Here is a 21455-nt window from a genome sequence, read left to right on the forward strand (position 1 = left end):
TCATTTCTCTGCCCTCTTGTTCTTGAATGTGAAACACTGCCCAGTTTTCTGCCTCTTACCATAAGCTTCAGCTAATATACATGAAACATAAACAGACAGACGTGTGTGTGTGAGTGTGTGTGTCCTATTTATTTATTTAGCCTACAATACAATAGCAGGGAAATATTGGTCAATTGACAGATTAATTAAAAAAACCTTGAAAACAAAGATAAAATAGAGCTCCCCCTAGTGGCCTCTTCGTTGCCGAACATACATAGTATATTCATGGGTGTCAATTTCAAATGAGATTCAAATTATTTATGTTAACAACTCATCCTAATGAAAATACTTAAAATTTAATGGAAAATACAATTTCATAGAACATAGTTTTTTTTGGTGAGGATTAAACTTGGACACGCACCTAAAATAGCTACAAATCACACCCGGGTATCACATCAGGTGCACAGTCATTAGAACACCATCACTGCCTCCGTCTTGTAAAGTGAGTGTAAACACGACTGTAAGATTGAAAAAGTTGTCTGGGACGTTCAGGAAGAAGATTGCAGCAGTTTTTGAGTCACTCTGCCTTCTGGAAAAAAGTATTCAAATGAACTGATAGAAAAATATGTCTCACTGCTGTTACTTCAATCAAAAGGAAGTGCTCAGCTTTTCTCCAGCCAGAAAACACTTTTTTTTTGTCGAAACCGTTTGCTTAATGAAAAAAATAAGTCACTTTTTGTTGAAGTATTCCAGAAATTTTTAAAAATTAAAATCAAACCTCAATATGTGAACATTTATCGATAAAGAAATGAATTTTCAATCACAGTTCACATTTTTATATGATGATATGAGTTACTGGTGGTTGAATTAATGAAGCTGAATCGAGGCATTGGAGGAAAATGTGTTTAAAGCAGCAATGGGCTTGTGTCTAAGGCAGACATTAACCTTCAAGCGACAATGGACCTAAACATGCACACAAAACTACGGCGAGATGGTTTGGATCAAAGCATATGGGAATGGCCTAGTCAAAGTCTAGACATTTGTACTAAACTAAATATTTGTGGCAAAACTTGAAAATTGATTTTCAGAAAGAATTTCGGTTGGATCTGAATGAGCTTGAGCTACTTTGCAAGAAGAAATTTTTCAAACATATGTCAAAAAGAGTTGGAACTGTGAGTGCAGTGAAAGGTGGTTCTGCAGCGTATCGGCTCACGGGGGTCAATATGCGCACACACACACACACACACACACACACACACACACACAGAGTTAAAATTCACATATGGTCTTTCTTTCACTTCAGATTTATGCTCTACTTTGTGCTGACCTGTCGGATGAAATCCCAATAAAATACACTGAACTTTGTGATTGTCACGTGACAAAAGGTGAAACTAGAACATTTGGGCTGATAAAGACATAAACAACACGCATGGGGATCCAGTCGGATCCAGCCTGGCCCTGCACTGGCCGCTCTGGGACAGGTGTGTGGTTTACAGTCTGCTGTGATGCAACCAGACTGTGTCATTGGGTCATAAGTTAAAGGCAGAAAATTAGCCCCGATATTGGTCACCTATGATTAACAATCACTGCCTAATATGCATCTGTCTGGGATTAAACGTACAAAAACAAAAACATTAGAAACACTGTTTGTACATGAAGACATTTCTTTATTATGACACAGAAATCTCAAATGCCATTTGATTCTTTACATCTGTATAATCCATTTTAGATATGTTACGTTTCTCATGTGCAGAGGTAAGACAGTAAAAGTTAAGTTAATGCAACCATAAATAATTGTAATAAATATCAAGTAAATGTACAGCACACATTTCATCGAAACAATTCTTTGTACGGATATGTCCTTTTTGTAACCTATTGTTACCCCTCCAGAGGAGAAGTCAGAGAGAAAGAGAAGAGAGAGAGCAACCCTGTTAGCAGCGGTACGTCACCCTTTAAAAGAGCCCATCCAAAACCCAAAATCCTGGAAAAATAAAAACAAACAAAAAAGAAAGAAAAAAAAAAAAAAAAAAAAAGTTTCACTGCACCAGCAGTCAGTCCTGTGGTTTTCTCCACGTAAAATGGCGATTTCACTCACACAAGAGAACGCGTTTCACCATGTGTAGAAGAAACTCAAACCATCCGAGCACAAGACAAAGGTGATCAAGATTTACTGGTATTCCCAAAATTCATAAAAAGCAGCAACACAACAAACCGGAAACCCAGACGGACGTCGTCTAGTTTGCTCGTTTTTCAGATTCTTTTCTCGGAAGAGTAGTGCAAAACTCAAAATGAAATCGGAAGGTGAAGAGAAGAAGCGAGTAAAAACTGCCAGCAAACATTACCTCAGTCTATTTACATTTTACTAGATGATTATTAAATTTTTCTTTTTTTTTTTAATTAAACACAGCAAAAACATTTGGTTATGGGTGAAATAAAAAGAAACCTCTCATCCTCAATCATGAAAAATCAATAAATGAATGGCAAAACTGAAGATTACTCACTGCCAACCCCTCCAGTGTACGTGTGTAGATTGGATATGACTACTAGATTAACATGACTTTTTACATGACTGAAAAACCCTCTCTTCAGACTCTTTATTAGAGGTTCTCCGATACATAGGCATAAATGAGTTTGTCCATTAGCAGGCCGTATTGTTAAAACAGGCAGTAAAACTACGTAAAGCCCTGTACAGCATTTGTTCACACCTGCTCCTACAGTAGACAAGTCAGCAGACTCCAATTGATCGTAATCATATCACCGAAAACCCTTTTGGTTCTCGTCACACAACAGAGGCTCCTACAGCGACAGGCGAGGGTCAGAGCGTCACCCCCACGGAGGGGAGGTAGCATTGAGCTGTGAGTGGAGGCTTTTCACTGTGGCCTTCAGGGCTTCATCGACTCCGATAGAAACCACTTTCTGAACGCTCAGCTATAGGATTTGCAACTGTAAAGTGCTGTTCTGAAGGTAGCTAATAGATTTTTGTTAAAGTTACATAGCTGGCTCAAGGAAAAAAAAGAAAAAAAAATGAATACAGGAACAAAACTCTTTCACAGCTGTTTCACTTCAATGCCCTCCACAATCTCAGTGCAACAAAGAGTAAATCAGACTTATTTGTAGCCATCACTGCCGATTAAAATCATCCTCCCTGAATGAAACAAAACGCAGAATTTAGGCAAATGGCGATGAAAACAATATGTCGGTTTCCTTTCGAGATAAAAAGCGTTTCGCTTCGCTGCTCAATGGCGAAGCAGCGAGTGTCGGCCTGCGGTCGGTCTCAGAGAAAGATCCATGAGGGGCAGGAGGTGGTGGTGAGATGTTGGGTTCTGCTGCTTGGGAATGTCGGCTTCTCGGGGTCTCCTCAGCCACTCAGAGGATCTTCGCGGTAGTGGATGGCGTAGCGCAGCTTCTCCAGCATCACATCCAAAGAAGTGTACTGTGGCAGTTTCACCATGAACATGCACGTTTCCACTCGAATGTAGCGCGAGTCTGGCTGACCTGGAGAGGAAACAGAAATATGGGTTTTATTTTACTCTCAGCCTACGAGGTGGAAAACGGATACTAGAGAATCCTGAACACAATCCTCGTGGTTAAACACGATAGTAGCATCGTTGTGCTTGGAATACAGAAGCCTGCCTGAGTTGATGGATATTTACGTTTTGAAAGACCCCAAAGTCCGGTGAAAGATATTTTTAAAAGACAATATGCATCACATAAAATACATAAAGGTTTAAGGTTGTAAAGTGAAGAGACGTGGAAAAGTTCATGGGATATAAATGCTATTGCAGGGCACCGTAATCAAACTGTCACAGTGATAAAAGCTCAAAAGATGAAGCAATCTTATGTATCAGGAATCATAACCACGACTTGATAAACTCGAATCTAAATCCCTTCAAGTGAAATCCAACAAGGAGAAAAAGAGATGCTCAATGTTCCTTCATTATATAAATCATATATAAGTCCGTGTTCAAAGTCTGTCTGAAGTGAACAAGATGAACAGTTTTCTCAACATTATCAGCAGTTTCTGCGGCAACAGCGCTGATACAGTGCAAGAGCTGCAGGGGTAGGAGCGCCTGAGCCCGGTCAGGGCCCTGCAGGGAGCATGTCGGCCTTTACCTGCAGCTCCATCAGGAGGGGCGATTTTCATGGGGTACGGGGGAACATGGGCTGTGTCCGGCCCGCCATCTTTGCACGGACAAGTAAACGGGATGCGCTCCTGGTTGCAGGCGAACTTGATGAACTTGCAGAGCTCTTCCTGAGTGAACATCTCCAGGGCGGTCCAGAAGAACTCGATGTGCTGGTCGGTCTCCATCAGACCGACTTGGTACATGGTGTGAGCCTAAACAAAACAGAAGAATGGGATGATTTACTAAGGTAAAAGTTGAGAAACACAATACAGCAAGGATAGAAGGAAATCATTAAACCACCGCTTTCATAGACTTTAAAGTTGGAAAATGCTCACACGGTTGAAAAGATATCAGTGTTTTCTATCATATATATATATATATATATGCACCACCTTGAGGAACTCCAGGTTAATGTAAGGCAAGCCACATGTGCGCAGTTCAATCTCCAGAGGGCTGAGCATGGTAAGCAGCTGCATAGGAATGATGGATCCCAGTCCTGCCTGCACTGCTGTCATACATTCCACATTCTCCAGCTCCCTCAGGCGGAGGCTCCTCACCGCCCGGGCGTACACATCCTTGTTCTCCCAGCTTAACGGGGCAAACAGAACGAGAACTCGCTCAAATGTGCTGCGGCTGTGACTTTAAGCTACGGCAGAACCTCCAGGAGCTGCTCTGTACCTGACAGTGAGGCTGCGTCCTCCCTGACAAAGCTCCACCTCTTCACCCGTCATCGTGAAGTAAGTAAAAGTGCAGCAGGGCCGGCTGGGCGACTCCGGGCTTTCTCCTGAGTGGTGCTGCGAGGAGATCTCAGCGCACAGGGCCTCCAGCTCGCTCTCATCGGTCACCTGAAGAGAGGAAGAAAAAAAGAAAACGGCAATCAAAATCCCCGCAAGCATGAACTCTGGCTGGATTGGGTGTGATTGAAAACGCTCCTACTGCGCTCCTCACATTTGCAAATTTCTTGACATAGTTGTAGGTGAGCACATCGGCTTCCTGCAAGTCCTGCTCCGGGTCGAGAGGCTCGCCAACGAGGCCTTTCCAAAACGATCCCAGCAGGTCCAAAGGAAGGGGGACGTCTGCACGGATGGCTATGCCGAGGAGCTGACCGAAAAAGTGCAACAACTGCTCTTCTGCATAGCTGATAGGGCACGGAGTCAGGATGTACTTCCCCTGGAGATAAAAGCCAAACAAAGAAAGATTAGGAATATTTACACAATGACAACATCATTCTCATGATATTCTTTACAATAAGTTTTACATAAAACTGAGACAATGATGATACTAGATCAACAGATGCGGTGCCCTGTATTCATGCCCTTTAACTTTCACACATTGTGTCCCGTTGCAGCTGCAAATTTCAGTCCATTTTATTGGAAATTTATGTGACTGACACAAAGTGGCCTCAAAAGACTCGACCTCATGAGTCAACAGAACCGCTTTCCAAAGCGCTTTCTTTTAAATTGCCTCTACCATCTTTCCACATCCGGAAAAAGACACTTTTACCCATTTTGATTCCTCTTCCCAATCACACACTGCTCTGCATTTCTCTATAGTGTAAGGTCTCAATAAAACACAAATTGTGGTTGTAACAGGTCAAAAGGGGTTTAAAAACATTCACAAAGTACCGTAAATCCTGACTGAATAGAGCTACGGTAATGCATTGATGGGAAGATGAATGTAATGTGGAAATGAAATGATACCTTGTTCCGGTTGGCTGCAGCACTGGGACAGGGAAGCAGCAGGGAAAGTGCTGAGCTCTGTAACTCCTTACACACTTGCCACAGAAAATGCCTGAAGGAGCCGCCTGGATAGACACAGTCATCACAATAGCAGTTAGGTATTTAAAAAAAAAAAACATAACAGCGATAAATAAAATAGATGAAAGTAAAGTGGGGCATGAAAAAAAAAAGGGGGGCATGATGAGGGAAGCACTAACTTGTCCCATGAACTTCCTCTCCAGTGAAGCGGATGTTGAAGGCGTATGTTGGGTCTCCTCCGCTGGCCAGCTTCACACAGAGCTGAGACGATGGCACACAGGAGAGCTGGCGTGCTGCCTGGCAGAAGTAGGTGTTTTCTGATGATCTAATTTCACCTGTAGGGGGCGGGGGAGACAAGTGTTACAATATCCAGAAGGTTAAAACACAATGTCCTGTGACGAAAAGTGGAGGAAAGTCTACCTCCAACAATCTCTAGAGGGTCCAGTGTAATCTCTGGAGCAGCATGGTCAGCTGTACGTTGTACTGTAGCATTTAATACTCGGTTCATGACGGTGACCTTGGTGTCGTAGAAGACTAGGCCTATCAGAAGCAGATGGAGGTACAAAGATTACATTTTTCAAGCACTAAAATAAAAGTTTCAGCTTGCAATAATTTCTAACCTGTTTCAGCCTCAACTTGAAACAGTTTATTTGCATGAAGCCTGTATGTCATTATTTGCTTAGCATGCTTCAAATATTAAAACCACAGCATCTCGTACAAATGCTTTTATTCCTGCTAGATTCGTTTCTGAGTTGATGCTCACCTTTTGCTTCACACAACAGCGCCGCAATGCTGTTCTGATATGTGTGCGTCTGTCTCAGCTCCACTAGTGGCAGAAAGAAACTCTCCAGGGTGTTGTTGAGGGACTGCAGCAAAGCAAAGCGCAGGCGCAAGCTCTCCACAGGCACATCTGTAAACACCGAATCACAAAGACAAAGCTGAGTGATGAAACACAAGTGTGAGGCAGATAGGAATGTTTTAGAAATTATTATATATGCTCATCGATCAGAAGTCAGAATTTGAGAAAACTGGCGCAAATTTTGCATCAAGCGCTTCAAAACTAGGAACTCCAACAATTTTCTAAAATCTAAAAGTACGTTAACAAAAACATTAACTTTCATGCCTTTTTAAGTAAAAGAAAGTTAAAGTTGAAAAAAGGCAGAAAAGTTAATAAGAGGATGGAACCAGATAATTTAAAACTATTTTCCATGGGATTCAAAACTGCTAACTCTATCAAAGAACCCGCAGCGTCTGCAGAAGCTCAGAATGAAAAAAAAAAAAAAAAGGCAAGTAAGCGACTTACTGAGCAAACAGGCCACACGGGGATCTGCAGCATCACTGGGATCTAGGTAGACCTCGTGGGGGTGCAGTCTGGCTGGAGTGATAGCCAGGTGACGACACAACCGGTTGATATATTGCACCAACGCCACATCCATTTCCAAGCTCCACTTTCTACAGGCCTTCTGGGCGTGGCGAGTGTCTATACATGTGCACCTTCAATATAAAGTCAGGTTTAGCATTACGTAAAAAAACAGACACATGTTTTTACAACACGAGACTTTAAGACAGTTATACAAACTTTAGCAGTATGTGAATCTCCTAATTCTTATTCTGGTCAGTGCATCTCTAACTGGGACAGATGTACTGCTATAATGGGATCTGATGAAATGTGGAGCTGAAAACAAGCAACAGCTGTATTACCTTTTTTTTTTTTAAGATTCTGATCATTCAAGATGCTTTTCTAACCCATGGAAAGTTAGTTTGCAAAGATAAAACGTTGTTGAAGACCAAATGGCAAAACTGACAGCTACTTTTTGAAGAACATCTTTCCTGCTGTGATGGTAATTGCAGCATTTCGAGTGGACGAGATGATTCTTTAAGTCTCACCTTTCAAAATGAAGGTCGTAACCACAAGCCAAAATGGCTCGCCACACACTGCGGATGTCTTGCTTTGCCCGATCGACTGTAAATTTATGGAAGCCTTCCAGTGTCAGGAACTTTTCCTCTGGCACTAAACGAAACGATAGAAGAGCTCATAAACTATTGTGTCAAACCAGACTTACTTTTACTTTAAAATAATTTAACCCCGTCCCACATTTTTACAATCTAATGAAAAGAGAAAAAACATTCAGCTGAGTCAGATATTATGGTTTTGGAAGTTGTAAACAATGTTTAGAAAACAGAATGGATTTAGATGAAAGTCTAAATCTAATGTGTTGAATGTATTTATGTGTAGTCACAACAGATGTGATTTTTTTGCCAACCTTCAGTTTTTTTAGAGGGGGATTTTTCTACGTCCTTCTCATCTGGCCTCGATTTCTCAGGAGATTTTGGCTTTAGGACAGTTTTCTTCTCACTCAGCGCAGTTCTGGAAATAAGTAAAAAATATTTAGTTTGATGTCAATTTTTTTTTTTTTTTACACACGTGTCATATGAGGTTTTGCAAGAAAATGACTCACCTAACACTGTTGAGGACTGATTTCTCCTTGGTCAGAGGCTTTGTGATGGGTCTCTTGGTGCTCACAACCTTACCCTGATGTTGTTCTTTTCCTGCTTTGTTGTACTTGTTCTTATTCGGCTTGGGCGTTCCATACTTTCGTAAAATCTGAATGAATAATAAAAAAAATAAATAAATCTAATATTATTTTTGACTTTTCACAGTACTCTGCTTGTGAAGAAAAGAAGCAATTTTAAGATCTGAAGTATTATGACAGCCAAATACGAAGTTGGATGGTTGAAGGTATGACAGAGAACCGTAAAGTTTCTCCTTGAGTACCTGAGTGAGTTGGTCTTCAAGCACTTTTTTAGGAGGTCGAACGTTGGTAAAGAAAGTGTGCAGCAGGTTCCCTGGAGTCTGAGAGTTAATCTGCTCTTTGCTGAGGAAAATATCAGACACCTTAACGGGCTTGGCCGGTGTGAGGCTCAACATTTGCTCAGAGTGCACACAGCTTTTAAAAATATCGGTCAGGACGTCTCTCGCTCCAGGTACGAGTTTTTCACCTGGGAAAAGGGAGGTAGATTAGATTTGACAGAAACAATGTTAATCTATAAAAGCGGTAAAACTTTAATGTTTAACACTAACCTTTGATCGACTTATCCAGAAAGTAGTCTTCTAGAGCAGAGCTTCCCTGTGTGTCAAACAGGCTTTGGTTAACACTGGAAACGGTCAGGATCTCCTCGTTGGTTAACTCCATCAGCTCCTCTTCACCTTCCAGGCTGGACAAACCAATCAGGTCACCGCTGTTGAACAGACTGGCACGGATCTTTTCCACCTTCGCTCGAGAGCGGACCTATATTTAACCAAACGCAAATTTAGTTTTATTTCATTTCTAGAAACTAAATTTGAAAACGTTTAAGGCAGCACGCTAAAACTCCAATCCTAAAGGGCCGGTGCACTCCAACTTGTAGATGACTTCCTCAGCACACCTTGCTCCAATATTACAGTGTAATATATGTACTCTGTAGCAGTAAACCTGCTTACAGAGGCATCCATGTGTGCAGGACAAAGAACACATCTAAACGTTGCAGGACTCTGGCCCTCAAGGAATGAAGTTTTAGATCACTGATTCAAACGGTGTGAATGTTTTTGCAACAGAATCACCTCACCTCAATGACAGCATAGCCCTTGATAGGCCTGGCTGTAGCTGTTGTGCTCTCAAAGGAAGTGACTGTCTGCATAGAGGCTCCATCCGAGGCAGACGGTGTTTCTGTGTTGTCCAGAGGCTCCCCCAAACTGCCGAGACTCCCCAGGCTTCCCGTGCTGCACAGTGAAGTGTCTAGACTTTCCTGACTGGAGACAGTCTGAGAGTCCTGAGGAGCCTGCTGGGGGTATGTCACTGCCGAAGCAGCGGCTGCGGGCGTGAGCGGGGGTACAGCTGAAGGCTCCTGATCAACAGAAAGTTCACTGACTGTGCGAGAGACCCCCTGAGAGGAGCTGCAAATGGAGGTCTGGCTGGTGGAAGCCGAAGCGCTCACACTTAAAGCTGGAGTGACACTGCTGGAGCTGTCGGGACTCTCAGGACCTCCATTGGTAGAAAAAGGTCGGTCAGGTTCTGGAGCAGCTTTGCTGTCGTGTGGGCTTGAAACCCCTGCTCCTGATTTCTTCTTGGGATCCTCTTCCTGCACGGGAATGAAGACTTCATCTTTGAACAGACCTCCGTGTGCGTTGCACGCCCTGCGGATGGCGTTTCGAACAACCGCCTCCTCGAGGTGTGTGGGGATACCTGAGAGCACCAGCAGGCGGCTATGAGACGTGGGACCAACTAGAGCTTGGCAAGCGTCCGTCACGGCGTCGCTGGTTACGCTTAAGCCCTGCGGGTCCTTATTGGCGAGATGTCTCAGAATCATCAGGAGGGTGAGGCAGCGGTGGAACCACAGCATGTCCTCGGGTTTGCTGCCCGCCATGTTCAGGAGGGCGCTGTCGCTTTCTGACAGCCTCGCACCTCCGCTTGTTCTCTTTCCGGAGGCGGCTGCTGCCACAGCAGCTGCTGCCCTCTCACGCTTCATCTTCACCTTCTTACGCTTCGAAAGCAAACTGGGGCTTTGTGGCGTCTGGCCCGGGGACGACGAAGACGACGAGGAAGAGTCGCTGAGGTTCGGTGCGCTGGTGGAGGAGAGGGGTCCCACCGAAGAGCTGCCGACATTGAGAGGAAGCGTCACCTCCGCCACAGCCAAACACACTTCCAATAGGGCATGGAAGTAGGTGGAGAACCGGCTCTGCTCTGCCCCCAGCGCCAACGCTATGCCCCCAGATGACGATCCTCCTCCGGCGCATCCAGCCGCCCATCCCTGAGTTTCCCTGTCGTAAAGTTTTCGGAGCTCTGTCTGCAGGGCCATTAGGACTGCCAGGCAGGGGTTCAGCAGCAGAGCAATGGAGCTGGAAAGGCCAGCGGGGCTCTTGCGCTGCTCCAAGTGGTGGATCTTCCGCAAAAGTTCAGCCAACAGGTGAAAGACGAGCTCCTTGATGGAGGGAGCCAGATCAGTAGTCCAAAGCAATCCGCCTATAAACAAGACAGAAATGTTAGAAACTGCGATCTTAGGACATTTGTGTTTGAGGAGTTTATAAAGTTTAGCAACTTTGAATCAATATTTGATCTGGAAAATTTTAATGCATATGTTTAAATGCATATGTTTAAAGGCGAAGTATTATGCATTTTTTAATGTCACAATCACTTAACTATGTTACTCTCAGTAGTTATAGAAATGCTGTTTATATCAAACATGACTTGAACGAAATTTGATTTGGCAAGCCTTGAAATCGGGCCTCTGTCTCTTTAAGATGCTCCTGCTCTTACCGACACTCCACCTTTAGGAAGTCATCACGACAACATTTCTCCATTAAACTTTGACAATGCTACTGAGGAGTAGCTCATATGATTAGCTTAGCAGATGTGCAGTTCCACCAGGTGGTTGCCGATTGCTGCTGGCTAGTCTGAAGGAGCCGAGTGGGGTAGGCGCAGGAGAGGGCTACTCTGTGAGGCAGAATCTTGGCTTAGAGACTGCAGATCCAAGGAGGAGCTCCATGAAAAATGCAGCATTTGGTGAGAGCAAGCGTTTAGGTACCCTGAATAGTTGCCACGGGAGATTAAAGGATTTCTCAAACATACGTAAAAGAATCGAAACAACACTCCAGGTATGTTTTAGATAAGAGAATAACATTAGAACGTAAATCTCAAAAAAGCAGGTTTTACATAATACTGCCCCTTTAACAAGAAAGAAAAAAAAGCTACTTACCAAATTAATACTTTAAACACATAAAGTATATAATGTCACCAATGACAGAAGAAAGCATGTACTACCTTGATCAATGTGTAGCTTTTATTTTGGTGAAATAAAGGAAACCTACCGAGCAGTTCTACCACCTGCAGCAGCACCGATGAGGGCACAGTGTCCAACTCATCCTCGGATCGCTCGCTGCTCTCCCCCAGCTTCCACGTCAACAGCTGCTCTGCAAACGCCATCGCCAGAGGAAACTCTAGTGGTAAGGAGTGGAGCACCAGCACAGCACCAGGAGGGGGTGACACTCCTACAACCAAAACAAGGGCGAACTCGCTTAGAAGCGCTTCTTTTTATTCTTTAAGAATTTCTTCCTCGTAATGAAAACACTCACCCAGCTTGATGTGCACTTTGTCAGTGGGAATGATAACAGAGGGGTACTGGTTTGTGGTGGGAGGGGGCGTAAGGCCTGTGTTGGTAGGAGAGGCATCTAGAGGATAACACACTGCCTCCATCAGATTCAGCTGGCCATTTCTTCGCACTTTGTGGCCCAGGCCATAAACCATGACTCGAGCCCAGGGGGCCTTGTACAAGCTTGAGCTAAAAGGTTTTGACAAGATAAGAAATAAGTTCAAAAACATAAAAAGTGAAGCCAAGGAAGCTCAGTTGTGTGTTTGATGTGGCTCACTCTTTGCGGCAGCCCAGTTGACTTTCTTTGCAGGAGACGATCACAAACGCCGCTCCGGGAAAACTAACATCCATACTAACTTTTGACTCCAGAACAGGAAACTCCTCAGATGTAAACTGCTCAGGTGCATTCTGAAAAATATACAACGAGATAGTTTGTGTGCAGTAATGAGAAGATAACCAGAAGCATGTAGTTCACTACAAAAACATTCATACTCCTTGGTCTTTTTCACATTTCTTCACTTTACTGTCACCAATTTGTCACAAGCCTTTAGGGAACAGAAACATGTGGATCAAAAAGACCAAATTGGACTATTAGTCTTCAAGCTAAATGTACATTATTAGGTTTGTGGTTATAATGTGAGAAAACATGGAAAGTTGAAGATGAGTTAATAATTTCACCAGCTGTAGAGCTGACCTGCAGGAAACAGCAAATCTGTTTTGTGAGTTCCAGCAAACTTTCTTCTCCTTGATGCAAGGCACGAGTGATGGCCACGGTCAACCACTCCCGGATGGGCTGAGCATTGCCCTGATAAAACAGGTCTGTGGGAGAGCAACTTTGACCTTCGAGGTTGTGAAGCACCGACTGAGCCAAGAGAATGGAGCTGGAGCTGATGGTGCCATCTGCAGGAAGAGAGAATTTAGCATAGCTTAGAAAATTCCCATGACAAACAAAGAAATACGGTTCTTTAAAATGTATTCTTCCACTCACCAGGGAGAGGTGGAGCCAGCAGCTGATTAGACAGAAGCTGCAAGTGTTCCAGAGTTATGTCACGGATCGCAGGGATGTGGAAGAGACGAGTGAAAGTGTGGGGATTCTTGGGGGCGAAGATGTTGAGCAGAGCCATGCGACAGTATAACCGAGCGAGCGCGCTTTCGCATCGAAGGAGTTCCCTAAAGAAAAGCGGCGACACCGATATTAAACCCAGATCTTTGATTCAGATGCATCACACTTATTCCCTTTGCATTTATGTTACCTATGAATCTGAATGTTACTGCTGTCCAAAGACACCAGGCCGTTAGCCGCAGTGCGTCGAGAACCTGCTGGCGGACGTTCGAGCATCTCAATGGGGTACCAGTATCTGACGAGCACACCTTCGCTGCGGAGGTACGTCTCCACCTGCACCAGTTCATTCACCTGAACAAATGCATGAAACGCTTTAGTTTACAAATAAATCTGTTGTGAGGCCAAAACAAAAAAGCCCACCACAAATGATTAGACTTACGGAGTCCACATCCAGCACAACCCCGTGCAAACCGAACGTTTTCAACATTCCACGGATAGCGAACTTGGGCAGCGCTGTTCCTCCGGTTGTGCTGTTGGTGTTATTGCTGTCAGGACAGCGGATGACCACAGTCAACCCTTTGTGGATAAAGTATGTCATGTTAGTCACATAACATTACAATCATTTACCAAATGTGAGTGACAGTAAATGCTTCAATACATCTCAAAACAAGCGATGAAGTACTACGAGGATGTTTAGTCCCACTGTGTGATGCTAAAAAAATCTTTAAATACGTAATGCGGTACCTTTTCGGACTTTGTCAATAGTGAACTTGTTGGCCTCATCTTTGATGTCCTCAATAGTAGGAAGGTAGAGGTCACGAGGAATACCACCATTCTCCTCATACAGGAACTCCACTGTCTGTCTTGCGATGTCAACCATGCCTGTTTCCAGGGAAACGCACAGAAATATTGTCAATTACACAAACAATGTCTAAGGTAGGAGAGAGTAGATATTCAACAAGAACTGCTAAGAATTGCTCTCATTTTGTGTGTACTTCCTGTCTGCCCTCCTTTTCTCAGGTGGAAAAAGTGGTGTTGTGTTTTTGTGTATTTGTGTTATTGAAGCAGAAAAACATACTTTCATTAAACATTATATATTCATATACGTAAAATTAGTTAAACACAATACTGTTTGCATTTAGTTTGACTTGAAAGAATCTGCTCCGTTTAATGTACCTAAACTAATAACCTTATGGGATTTAAGACAGTGATTTACCGTCAAATTCTCAATTTCTCCATTTCTGTTCAGTAAAATATATATGTATATTTAAAATACTGCATTCAGTGATTTAAGTCATAAGTGTCAATTAAGTTAAATCTCTTTATCTTCTTTACCCAGCTGAAGGGCTCCCTTGATTTGATCCAAGCCCGATTTCCTCTCAGCCTCGTTACGGAACCGCCTACGAATAGTAGGGAATACTTTCGTCTCCCAAGCCTTCACCAGAAGAGCATAGTGATCCTCCTAAAGTCAAACCCAAATCAATTTTAATACAAAAAAGAAGAAACAAAGGAGAAAAACGCAGCATAAAGGTGCTGAGGACTAATCTCACTCTGGGAACATCGTCATCATCCTCGTCATCACTCTCATCATCAGCAATAGGTGGGGGATGTGAGTCAGGCCCAGAGGTGAACAGGTTTTCATAGCTCAGCTCCACCTTGTAATGGCACGACAGATCACTGTTGTACTCTGTAAAAACAGAAAAAGTCAAAAGAGAAAACTTGATTATTAGCAGGAGCAACGTGTAAACAAAAATGGAAGTCTGTGCGTTTTCGATAAAACACTGAAACGATCGCAAGAGACATACGCTGCTGAGGAACTGCAACGGCTGCAATCCGACAGGGGGGGCCATGAGAGCCAGAGTCGGAAGTGACACTTGCACCTGCATCGTTATCACTGTCTGAGGCCATGGCAAAGGGAAGCGCTTCAAAATTTGCACTTATTTCCTCTGCTAGGTCTACACATAAGTCAGCTGCATTCCGGTGTGCTTGGCCTTCTGCGTATGCAAAAGGCCGGCTTCCAAAGTTGGCACGGATCTTTGCATTCTGCAAAAAAATGGAGAGAAACAAAAATGTATACTGCATAAGATCAAACTAGAGAAGCAGCTTTTAATTTAATCTTAGCATAGATTTACCTTCTTCTGAATGTGGACAAGAGGCCACATTCCACCTGCTACATCTTCAAGACTAGGATTTAGCCGCTGTCCACAGTAAGTAAAGTAGACTCTTCCTTTAGGGGCCTGGCCAGGAGGGGGCGGTGTGCCCTCTGAGCGCTCCCAGCCAATTCCTGCCACATCGCCTGTATTTACCCAAATTAAAGATCATCATTGACATTACAGCCAAATCAAAACCACACATTGGGAATGTTTTAACATTTTGCTTGTAAAAAAATACTTTTGGAAAAGCAATGTATGCAACTTTATGTCAACAAAACAGAGACTTTAATTCAAACATTATGGGAAACATATTTATTCTCCTATCTTACCAGGAAGTAGGACCACATCAAGTCTGACACTTTTCCACTGTAGCAGACTGGAGCCATTGTAATGCACCGCCCTACCATTACTGACGCATTGCACGCAGACAGGAGATGGACACACAGGCAAAAACGTTAGTCAGCAATCAAGTCCTACAGAACACTATGTGATAAAAAAAAGAAAGTAATATATAGCTGCACTTACTTGTGAAACAGACATGTGCCAACAGGGTTGGTCCATGCTCCGTCTCTCTTCTCTGCCTCTGTAGCAAAACCAAAGGACACTATTGGCCCACTGTCCTCCTCAGAGTCTCCATAGGAGACAACTTCTATCTCCCAGTAAAAGGATGGTGCCTACAGCAACAGAAAGAGGAAAAAACAACACTGTTGACATCCTTAACTTGCATTGTAATAAGTAATTTTATCAATACTTCTGTCATGGCAAAAATAATTGCAAGACAATCTGACTTTACTAAGACCTTCATACCTGAACTGGTACAGGAGAGGTGGCATAGATAAAAGTTCCTCGGGGCAGACCACCTCCGGCGCTCGGATCAGCCAGGAAGGTGACAGAGGTCAGCCGGGAGGAGAACAAGCAAGCACGGACTGGAGGAAACACTCTGGATGGACACCAAGTGATCTCCTTGGGCTAGCATAACGAGCAGATTAAAGAAGAAAGGAGCAAAATTATTTAGGCAGTCAAAAGTAGAGCTACTAAATCACAAATATAATCCAAACATACGTAACACATGAACATCATTCACTGTGTTCCTTTTTTACCTCAACAAAAAGGAAAAAAATTAAATGAATTAAAGTTGTAATAAAACTTTCTTTGACAATAATACAAGATTTTTTTTTCTCCTGCAGTCATATATATTGTCGACTATCCAAAAACAACAACAGAGACATGTTACACGAGAGGTGACATCTTTTATGTGTTAAATGCTCTTACTTGTGGAAAAAAAAAAAAAAAAAAAGAAGAAGGAGGAAATTACTGCCAACTACCTGCCGTCTGTCTGTCTGCAGTGGTGGAGGCGGTGGCCGAGCACAGTCCCGGTACAGCATTCTTACTCTCTCACACTGAGCCTCAACCATACCAAGACGCTCTCCTGCACGAGATGAAAAGAGGCCACCTGTCAGACAAATACAGACCAGTGGTGAGAAGCTTTCTTTAACATGCTCCTCGTATGCTCACCAGGGCTGCACTCCTGGGCAACTAGGTTTAGAACCTCCACAGCAGCTGGACACTGCTGAATGAACTCCTCACAGAAGGAGCTATCCTCCAAGAGCTGTGCCATCACCAGACATGCCCTAGGAAAAAAAATAAACTTGTTTAACAGTCATATTTTATATGAAAATTTAAGTCTACAAGTAGATACATTTTCCTCCATTTAGGATGCTCAGAAAAGGAATCTGGCTGCAGATACTGCGTCTATCATTCTGCTGTAAATAGGAAACGCTTAGGCAAAATACCATCAAGTAAGTTTCTTTTTTTTCTTATATTTGTTCAAAACTGGAGGTGAAAGGGAAAGGAAATTAAAAGGGTTTCTTTTAATTCAAGGCAATTTATACAAAACCAAAAAAAAAAAAAAAAACCAACAGGATAAACACAAAATTAAATGCAATAGGGTTTATATAAATATTTATAATCCAGATGCTCAAATAGGTAGAATTGTTTTTTTTACAAATTTTTTTTGTGTAAATAGTTGGTATCACTTTCTATGAAAAGTCATTTAATTGTTACATCAATAATAGCTTTCATTAATATACATTTTTTATTGCACAAAAAGCAATAAAAAAGAGTTCTTAAGTGAAGTCAGAGGCATTAAGACCTCAATTACTCAATCACCATTAAAGGTTAAGACTTCAATCTAAACAAAATAGGGTTTCCCAATTTCCTTATGATAGTAGGAGCACTTACTTTAGTTCAAATGAAATTGATGTGTTTATTACTCTCCACTAAATAGATGTTGGGAAGATGTTATTGCATTTGCAAATTAAATATTTACACAAAAAATATGAAATATTAATATGCAAATATTTCAAAATACCATGTACTCGAGAACCAATCTCACAGTGCAAACTTTAAAGGTGAAATACATGAAATTCAATTAAAAAAAAAGAACTTTCTGTCCAATATTTATTTTTTTTATGTCTATAATAAACTTTGCAGATTTTGAAAAGAATTCATATGTTTCCAAATTCTTACAGAGCTCTTTCTGCCTGTTAGCAGAGCTCCATCAGTCACAATTCCCAAAACAAGTCAAATATATCCATCATAGCGCTCCCTAACCTAGTTCTGATTTCAGCCAGCAAGCGCACTGCAGCCATTACTGGGCTGGACCCATCTCCAGTAGCTGGTAGGGACGTATGAATGGAGAGACTGCCCTCCTGTGGCAGAAGCATAGACTGCACAGCTTGAACCACCTTTTCTGTAATTGAGAGCTTATAGATGGGAAGAGCCTAGTAGAGATCAGAAAAGGGAGAAAAAAGGATAAGAGATTTTCTTTCATTTTCTTATTTTCCATAGTAATAAGAACTGTAATGTGACTGGAATTCTCACCTCAGATCTGGGAGTGCAGAGGCGTGATATTGGTACTGTAAGGACGTCTGAGGCTTTGCAAGCTCTTCTGTACTCACAGGATGGAAATTTGACAGTAGCAATGCCCTCCTGCTCATTTATGGACATTACTATGCCCACACTACCCAGAACTCCTTTACCTACCACCTGTGAACCAGATGAATGACTGTAACAATGCCGACAATCATATTTGACTATTAACGGCGATATATAATAAGAAGCAGAACAGCACAAGATATATATAATGAAGAAAAATACTTGTCTTGTTTTACTGACCTGGACTTCAGAACCAATCTTAATCGTCTCCTTGAAGCCCCCAAGTGCGCAAAGAGCAGCAACAGCTTGTCTGCCGATGGCCTGCAGTTTGGCTAGTTTTCTGCCACTGCTGCTACCATTTTCCAAGATGCTCTCAGCATACTTTCCCAGCTGAGGAATAAACATCAGAGCTCTGGAAAGCACCTAAAAAAACAGGGAAAACATTATTTAGAAATAAAAAAGCTTTAAACTGCAATAATATGTAAAGGTCTAGCATTATGTTAGCAGTTGCTGCAAAGAACAGTGTTCAGCACCGCTATGAAGCATAGAAACTGTGAAATAGAAAAGAATGATTATGTCTTACTTTTTCGACGGTGCTTGTCCAGATCTGTGCAGTGTTGGATTCTGGAGCGGTGAGCAGACTGTGCAGCAGGGCAATAACCTCAGCAGCCATACTGTTTGCAACGTGACCGCTGATGAATGGCCGGACTGGGTCGGACCTGTCGTGCGGCGATTGTATATAGAAATGTTAAACCGCGGACAAAATCTCCAACCGTCACAAATTCGATATGAATAATATTTCCTGCTTTTGTACATTGTAAAAGCTGAGCTCTTTTGAACATCTCATCACCATATCAAACAAGTAGCACCTGGCCAATTCAGCGTTCCTGTCCCTACAAACGGCGGTCTGTGCCGTTTTCTTTTTGTCGCCAGCTGTAATGCCCCCTGCCGCCTCCTGAGCCATCGTCTCCACAGGTGGACCGACGCTCACTATCAGTCCAGACTGAGCCCACTTGTTGGCCTTCCTCAGGGCAGCCGATGCCTCTTCAGTGATCACCTCACAGCTTCCACTCTACGGCAACAAAAATTGTACGAATACAAAGTTTAGCAAGCAACTAGAAAACTTGCTTTGATAGAAGGCATGGACATGTTTTAGGTATATACAGTACTTTGCATAAGTTTTCATACGCCTTGAACACATTTTGTCATATTACAATCAAAAACTTCAATGTAGTTTAATGGGAGTTTGTGAGGGAGCAAAACAATGAAACATTACTGGAAAGTAGAAGGAAAATTATGCATAGTTTTTACCTTTTTACAGCAAACAAAACTATTAAAAGTGTGGCTTACATTTGTATTCAGCCCTCTTCACTCTAAAACCTCTTAATAAAATCCAGTGCAAGCCTCTCATTAGTAAATAAGCACCACCTGTTTGTAATATACTCTCTTTATGTGTCCATCTGTCCTGTTAAGGCCCAAAATGTTTGCTAGAGAACATTAGTGAGCAAATAGCATCATAAGGACCAAGGAATATAGCAAATTGGTCAAAGATAAAGTGTGTGTTAAGGGAGGCAGGGTTAAAAGCAGGCTTATGCTATAAATTAATATCCCAACCTTTCAACAACACATGAAACAACTTTTAAACATCTAAAAATGGAAAAGCATGGCACAATGGTGATCCCACCAAGACACTGCTTTCCATCTAAATCGACAAGCCAGACAGGAAAATGGAGCATTAAACAATAAAAAATTCCAGTCTTCCTTTTTCAATAATAACGCAGCACATCACCTTTAAAACACCATCCCCATGGAAACACCATGGAATGGTGGTGGCAGTGTGGTGATGCCTCTCTTCATCATGAAAGCTTGTCCAAGTTGAAGGGATGCATTTATGTTTGTGGTTATAAAATGGCGACGTGAAAACTTATACTTTAGGAAGGAATGTTTTTTTTTTTTTTATGGTTACAGCAACTTATTTTATTTTACACAAATATAAACTCTTGCCTTTGTCATGTCTCTGTCCATCTTTACCACCTTTTCCATGTTTGCCCCAGTGCCCAGTCGAAAAGGTCGCCCCTCAGAACTGCTGCAGTTTGGAGCGAGTGGAAAAATATTCAAGTCAGAAAAAACTGATATTAATTTTGCCAACAAAAATCGAAATTGGTCGACGACAAGAAATAGTACCTAAGAAGAGGCTGTAAAACCTCATGGGATGACTGATCCTCTCTTTTGTGGATAAAAATTGACAGCTTGCCATCGACTGCTTCTGCTTCTTCCCCGATATCCTCCGTCTTGAGAGCTCCTTTGGAGCTGGCCCGGGATAGACTGGTGTCTGGCTCGGAGGAGCTGGGAGAAAGAAGGGTCTGACACCCTTAAATGTGAAAGGAAAAAGCAACATCATAATTACTTTTAAATCGTTTTAAGAAAAGGGAGGAGCACATATAGTAAGTCCTTCGTGGCCGGAGACACAAACCTGGCACTACATAGTCTGCCAGCTTAGCCAGAAGCAAAGCAGCAATACGTGATGCTGGGTCACTGGCATCCTGCTGCTCAGCGTCTAGGGGGTTTATTGAGAAACTCCATGAGGGCAAAGCCACGTTTCCACAGTCCTCAACACTCATGAGAGGCAGTGCAGCTCGGCATAGCTGCAAGATGATAAGAACTAGCTTTGGAGAGGGTCTCTGGTCAAGCAGTAAGGACAAGAGCTTAGAAACACAGGCAGGTTGGCTCAGGATGGCTTTCCCTATGTGGCTCCTGGGATGAAAAACAAAGGGATGTATAAGTATACAGAAGGAATATATAATAACATAGATATGCATGGAGTGCTTTTGCTCTACCTGGAAAGATCATTGAGCAGACTGAGTACATCCTGCAGAGCGTCATTGCCAGCCGCCTGATTTCCACAGCACTCTGTTGCTCTGGCTAGGTGATTGGTCAGCAGGCTGGAAACCTGCCTTGCCAGGCCAGAATGAACTGCATCTGTTGAACCGCCTGTAAAAGAGAAAACCAAGTAAGGTGACCTATAATAAACAACATACCACAATAACAAAATATACTTTACTTGAGAGCAGACCACAAACCTTCCACTTTCTCCCATTCGATGCACCGGTTGGCCAGTACCTGAAATGCAGCCCAAGCCATTGTGGCCACCTTCTGCTTTTTGGTCTGCTTCTCATTTGAGCTGCATTCTCTCTGACCACTCAGACTGCAAAGTCTATCCATGAGCTGGACAAGTCCACTTCGAACAAGGCACTGCTCCTCACTCCTACAGCGACAGATCAGATAAGTTAATCTGACTCGTTGTACCGAGTGAAGG

General features: G+C 42.7%; 1 protein-coding gene across 2 annotated transcripts in view; it reads right to left on the reverse strand.

Moving 5' to 3' along the window:
* Positions 1-2961: 2961 nt before the first annotated feature.
* The window catches only part of hectd4 (HECT domain E3 ubiquitin protein ligase 4), a 40364-nt gene continuing 21870 nt past the window's right edge, over positions 2962-21455 (reverse strand). For both annotated transcript variants that reach the window (XM_015037279.1, XM_015037278.1), the window contains exons 34-76: positions 21220-21404; positions 20977-21130; positions 20613-20893; positions 20324-20510; positions 20144-20225; positions 19009-19211; positions 18723-18858; positions 18380-18562; positions 18086-18250; positions 17816-17985; positions 16718-16833; positions 16528-16631; positions 16010-16171; positions 15728-15876; positions 15532-15611; positions 15182-15345; positions 14855-15092; positions 14600-14736; positions 14385-14511; positions 13794-13931; positions 13489-13625; positions 13240-13400; positions 12975-13156; positions 12681-12886; positions 12264-12394; positions 11970-12175; positions 11706-11885; positions 9467-10860; positions 8943-9150; positions 8637-8860; positions 8320-8465; positions 8125-8228; positions 7748-7871; positions 7164-7354; positions 6624-6770; positions 6281-6400; positions 6040-6195; positions 5804-5907; positions 5052-5273; positions 4782-4948; positions 4496-4691; positions 4093-4315; positions 2962-3474 (exon numbers count right to left, since the gene is read on the reverse strand). In XM_015037279.1, coding sequence (XP_014892765.1) covers positions 3338-3474; positions 4093-4315; positions 4496-4691; positions 4782-4948; positions 5052-5273; positions 5804-5907; positions 6040-6195; positions 6281-6400; positions 6624-6770; positions 7164-7354; positions 7748-7871; positions 8125-8228; positions 8320-8465; positions 8637-8860; positions 8943-9150; positions 9467-10860; positions 11706-11885; positions 11970-12175; positions 12264-12394; positions 12681-12886; positions 12975-13156; positions 13240-13400; positions 13489-13625; positions 13794-13931; positions 14385-14511; positions 14600-14736; positions 14855-15092; positions 15182-15345; positions 15532-15611; positions 15728-15876; positions 16010-16171; positions 16528-16631; positions 16718-16833; positions 17816-17985; positions 18086-18250; positions 18380-18562; positions 18723-18858; positions 19009-19211; positions 20144-20225; positions 20324-20510; positions 20613-20893; positions 20977-21130; positions 21220-21404 — 8227 coding nt within the window. In that variant the 3' untranslated portion in view covers positions 2962-3337. The remainder of the gene's footprint in view (positions 3475-4092; positions 4316-4495; positions 4692-4781; positions 4949-5051; positions 5274-5803; positions 5908-6039; positions 6196-6280; positions 6401-6623; positions 6771-7163; positions 7355-7747; positions 7872-8124; positions 8229-8319; positions 8466-8636; positions 8861-8942; positions 9151-9466; positions 10861-11705; positions 11886-11969; positions 12176-12263; positions 12395-12680; positions 12887-12974; positions 13157-13239; positions 13401-13488; positions 13626-13793; positions 13932-14384; positions 14512-14599; positions 14737-14854; positions 15093-15181; positions 15346-15531; positions 15612-15727; positions 15877-16009; positions 16172-16527; positions 16632-16717; positions 16834-17815; positions 17986-18085; positions 18251-18379; positions 18563-18722; positions 18859-19008; positions 19212-20143; positions 20226-20323; positions 20511-20612; positions 20894-20976; positions 21131-21219; positions 21405-21455) is intronic.

This window comes from Poecilia latipinna, unplaced genomic scaffold, assembly GCF_001443285.1.
Source record: "Poecilia latipinna isolate Pla-1442-1.1 unplaced genomic scaffold, P_latipinna-1.0 Scaffold400, whole genome shotgun sequence".
Taxonomy (NCBI): Eukaryota; Metazoa; Chordata; class Actinopteri; order Cyprinodontiformes; family Poeciliidae; genus Poecilia; species Poecilia latipinna.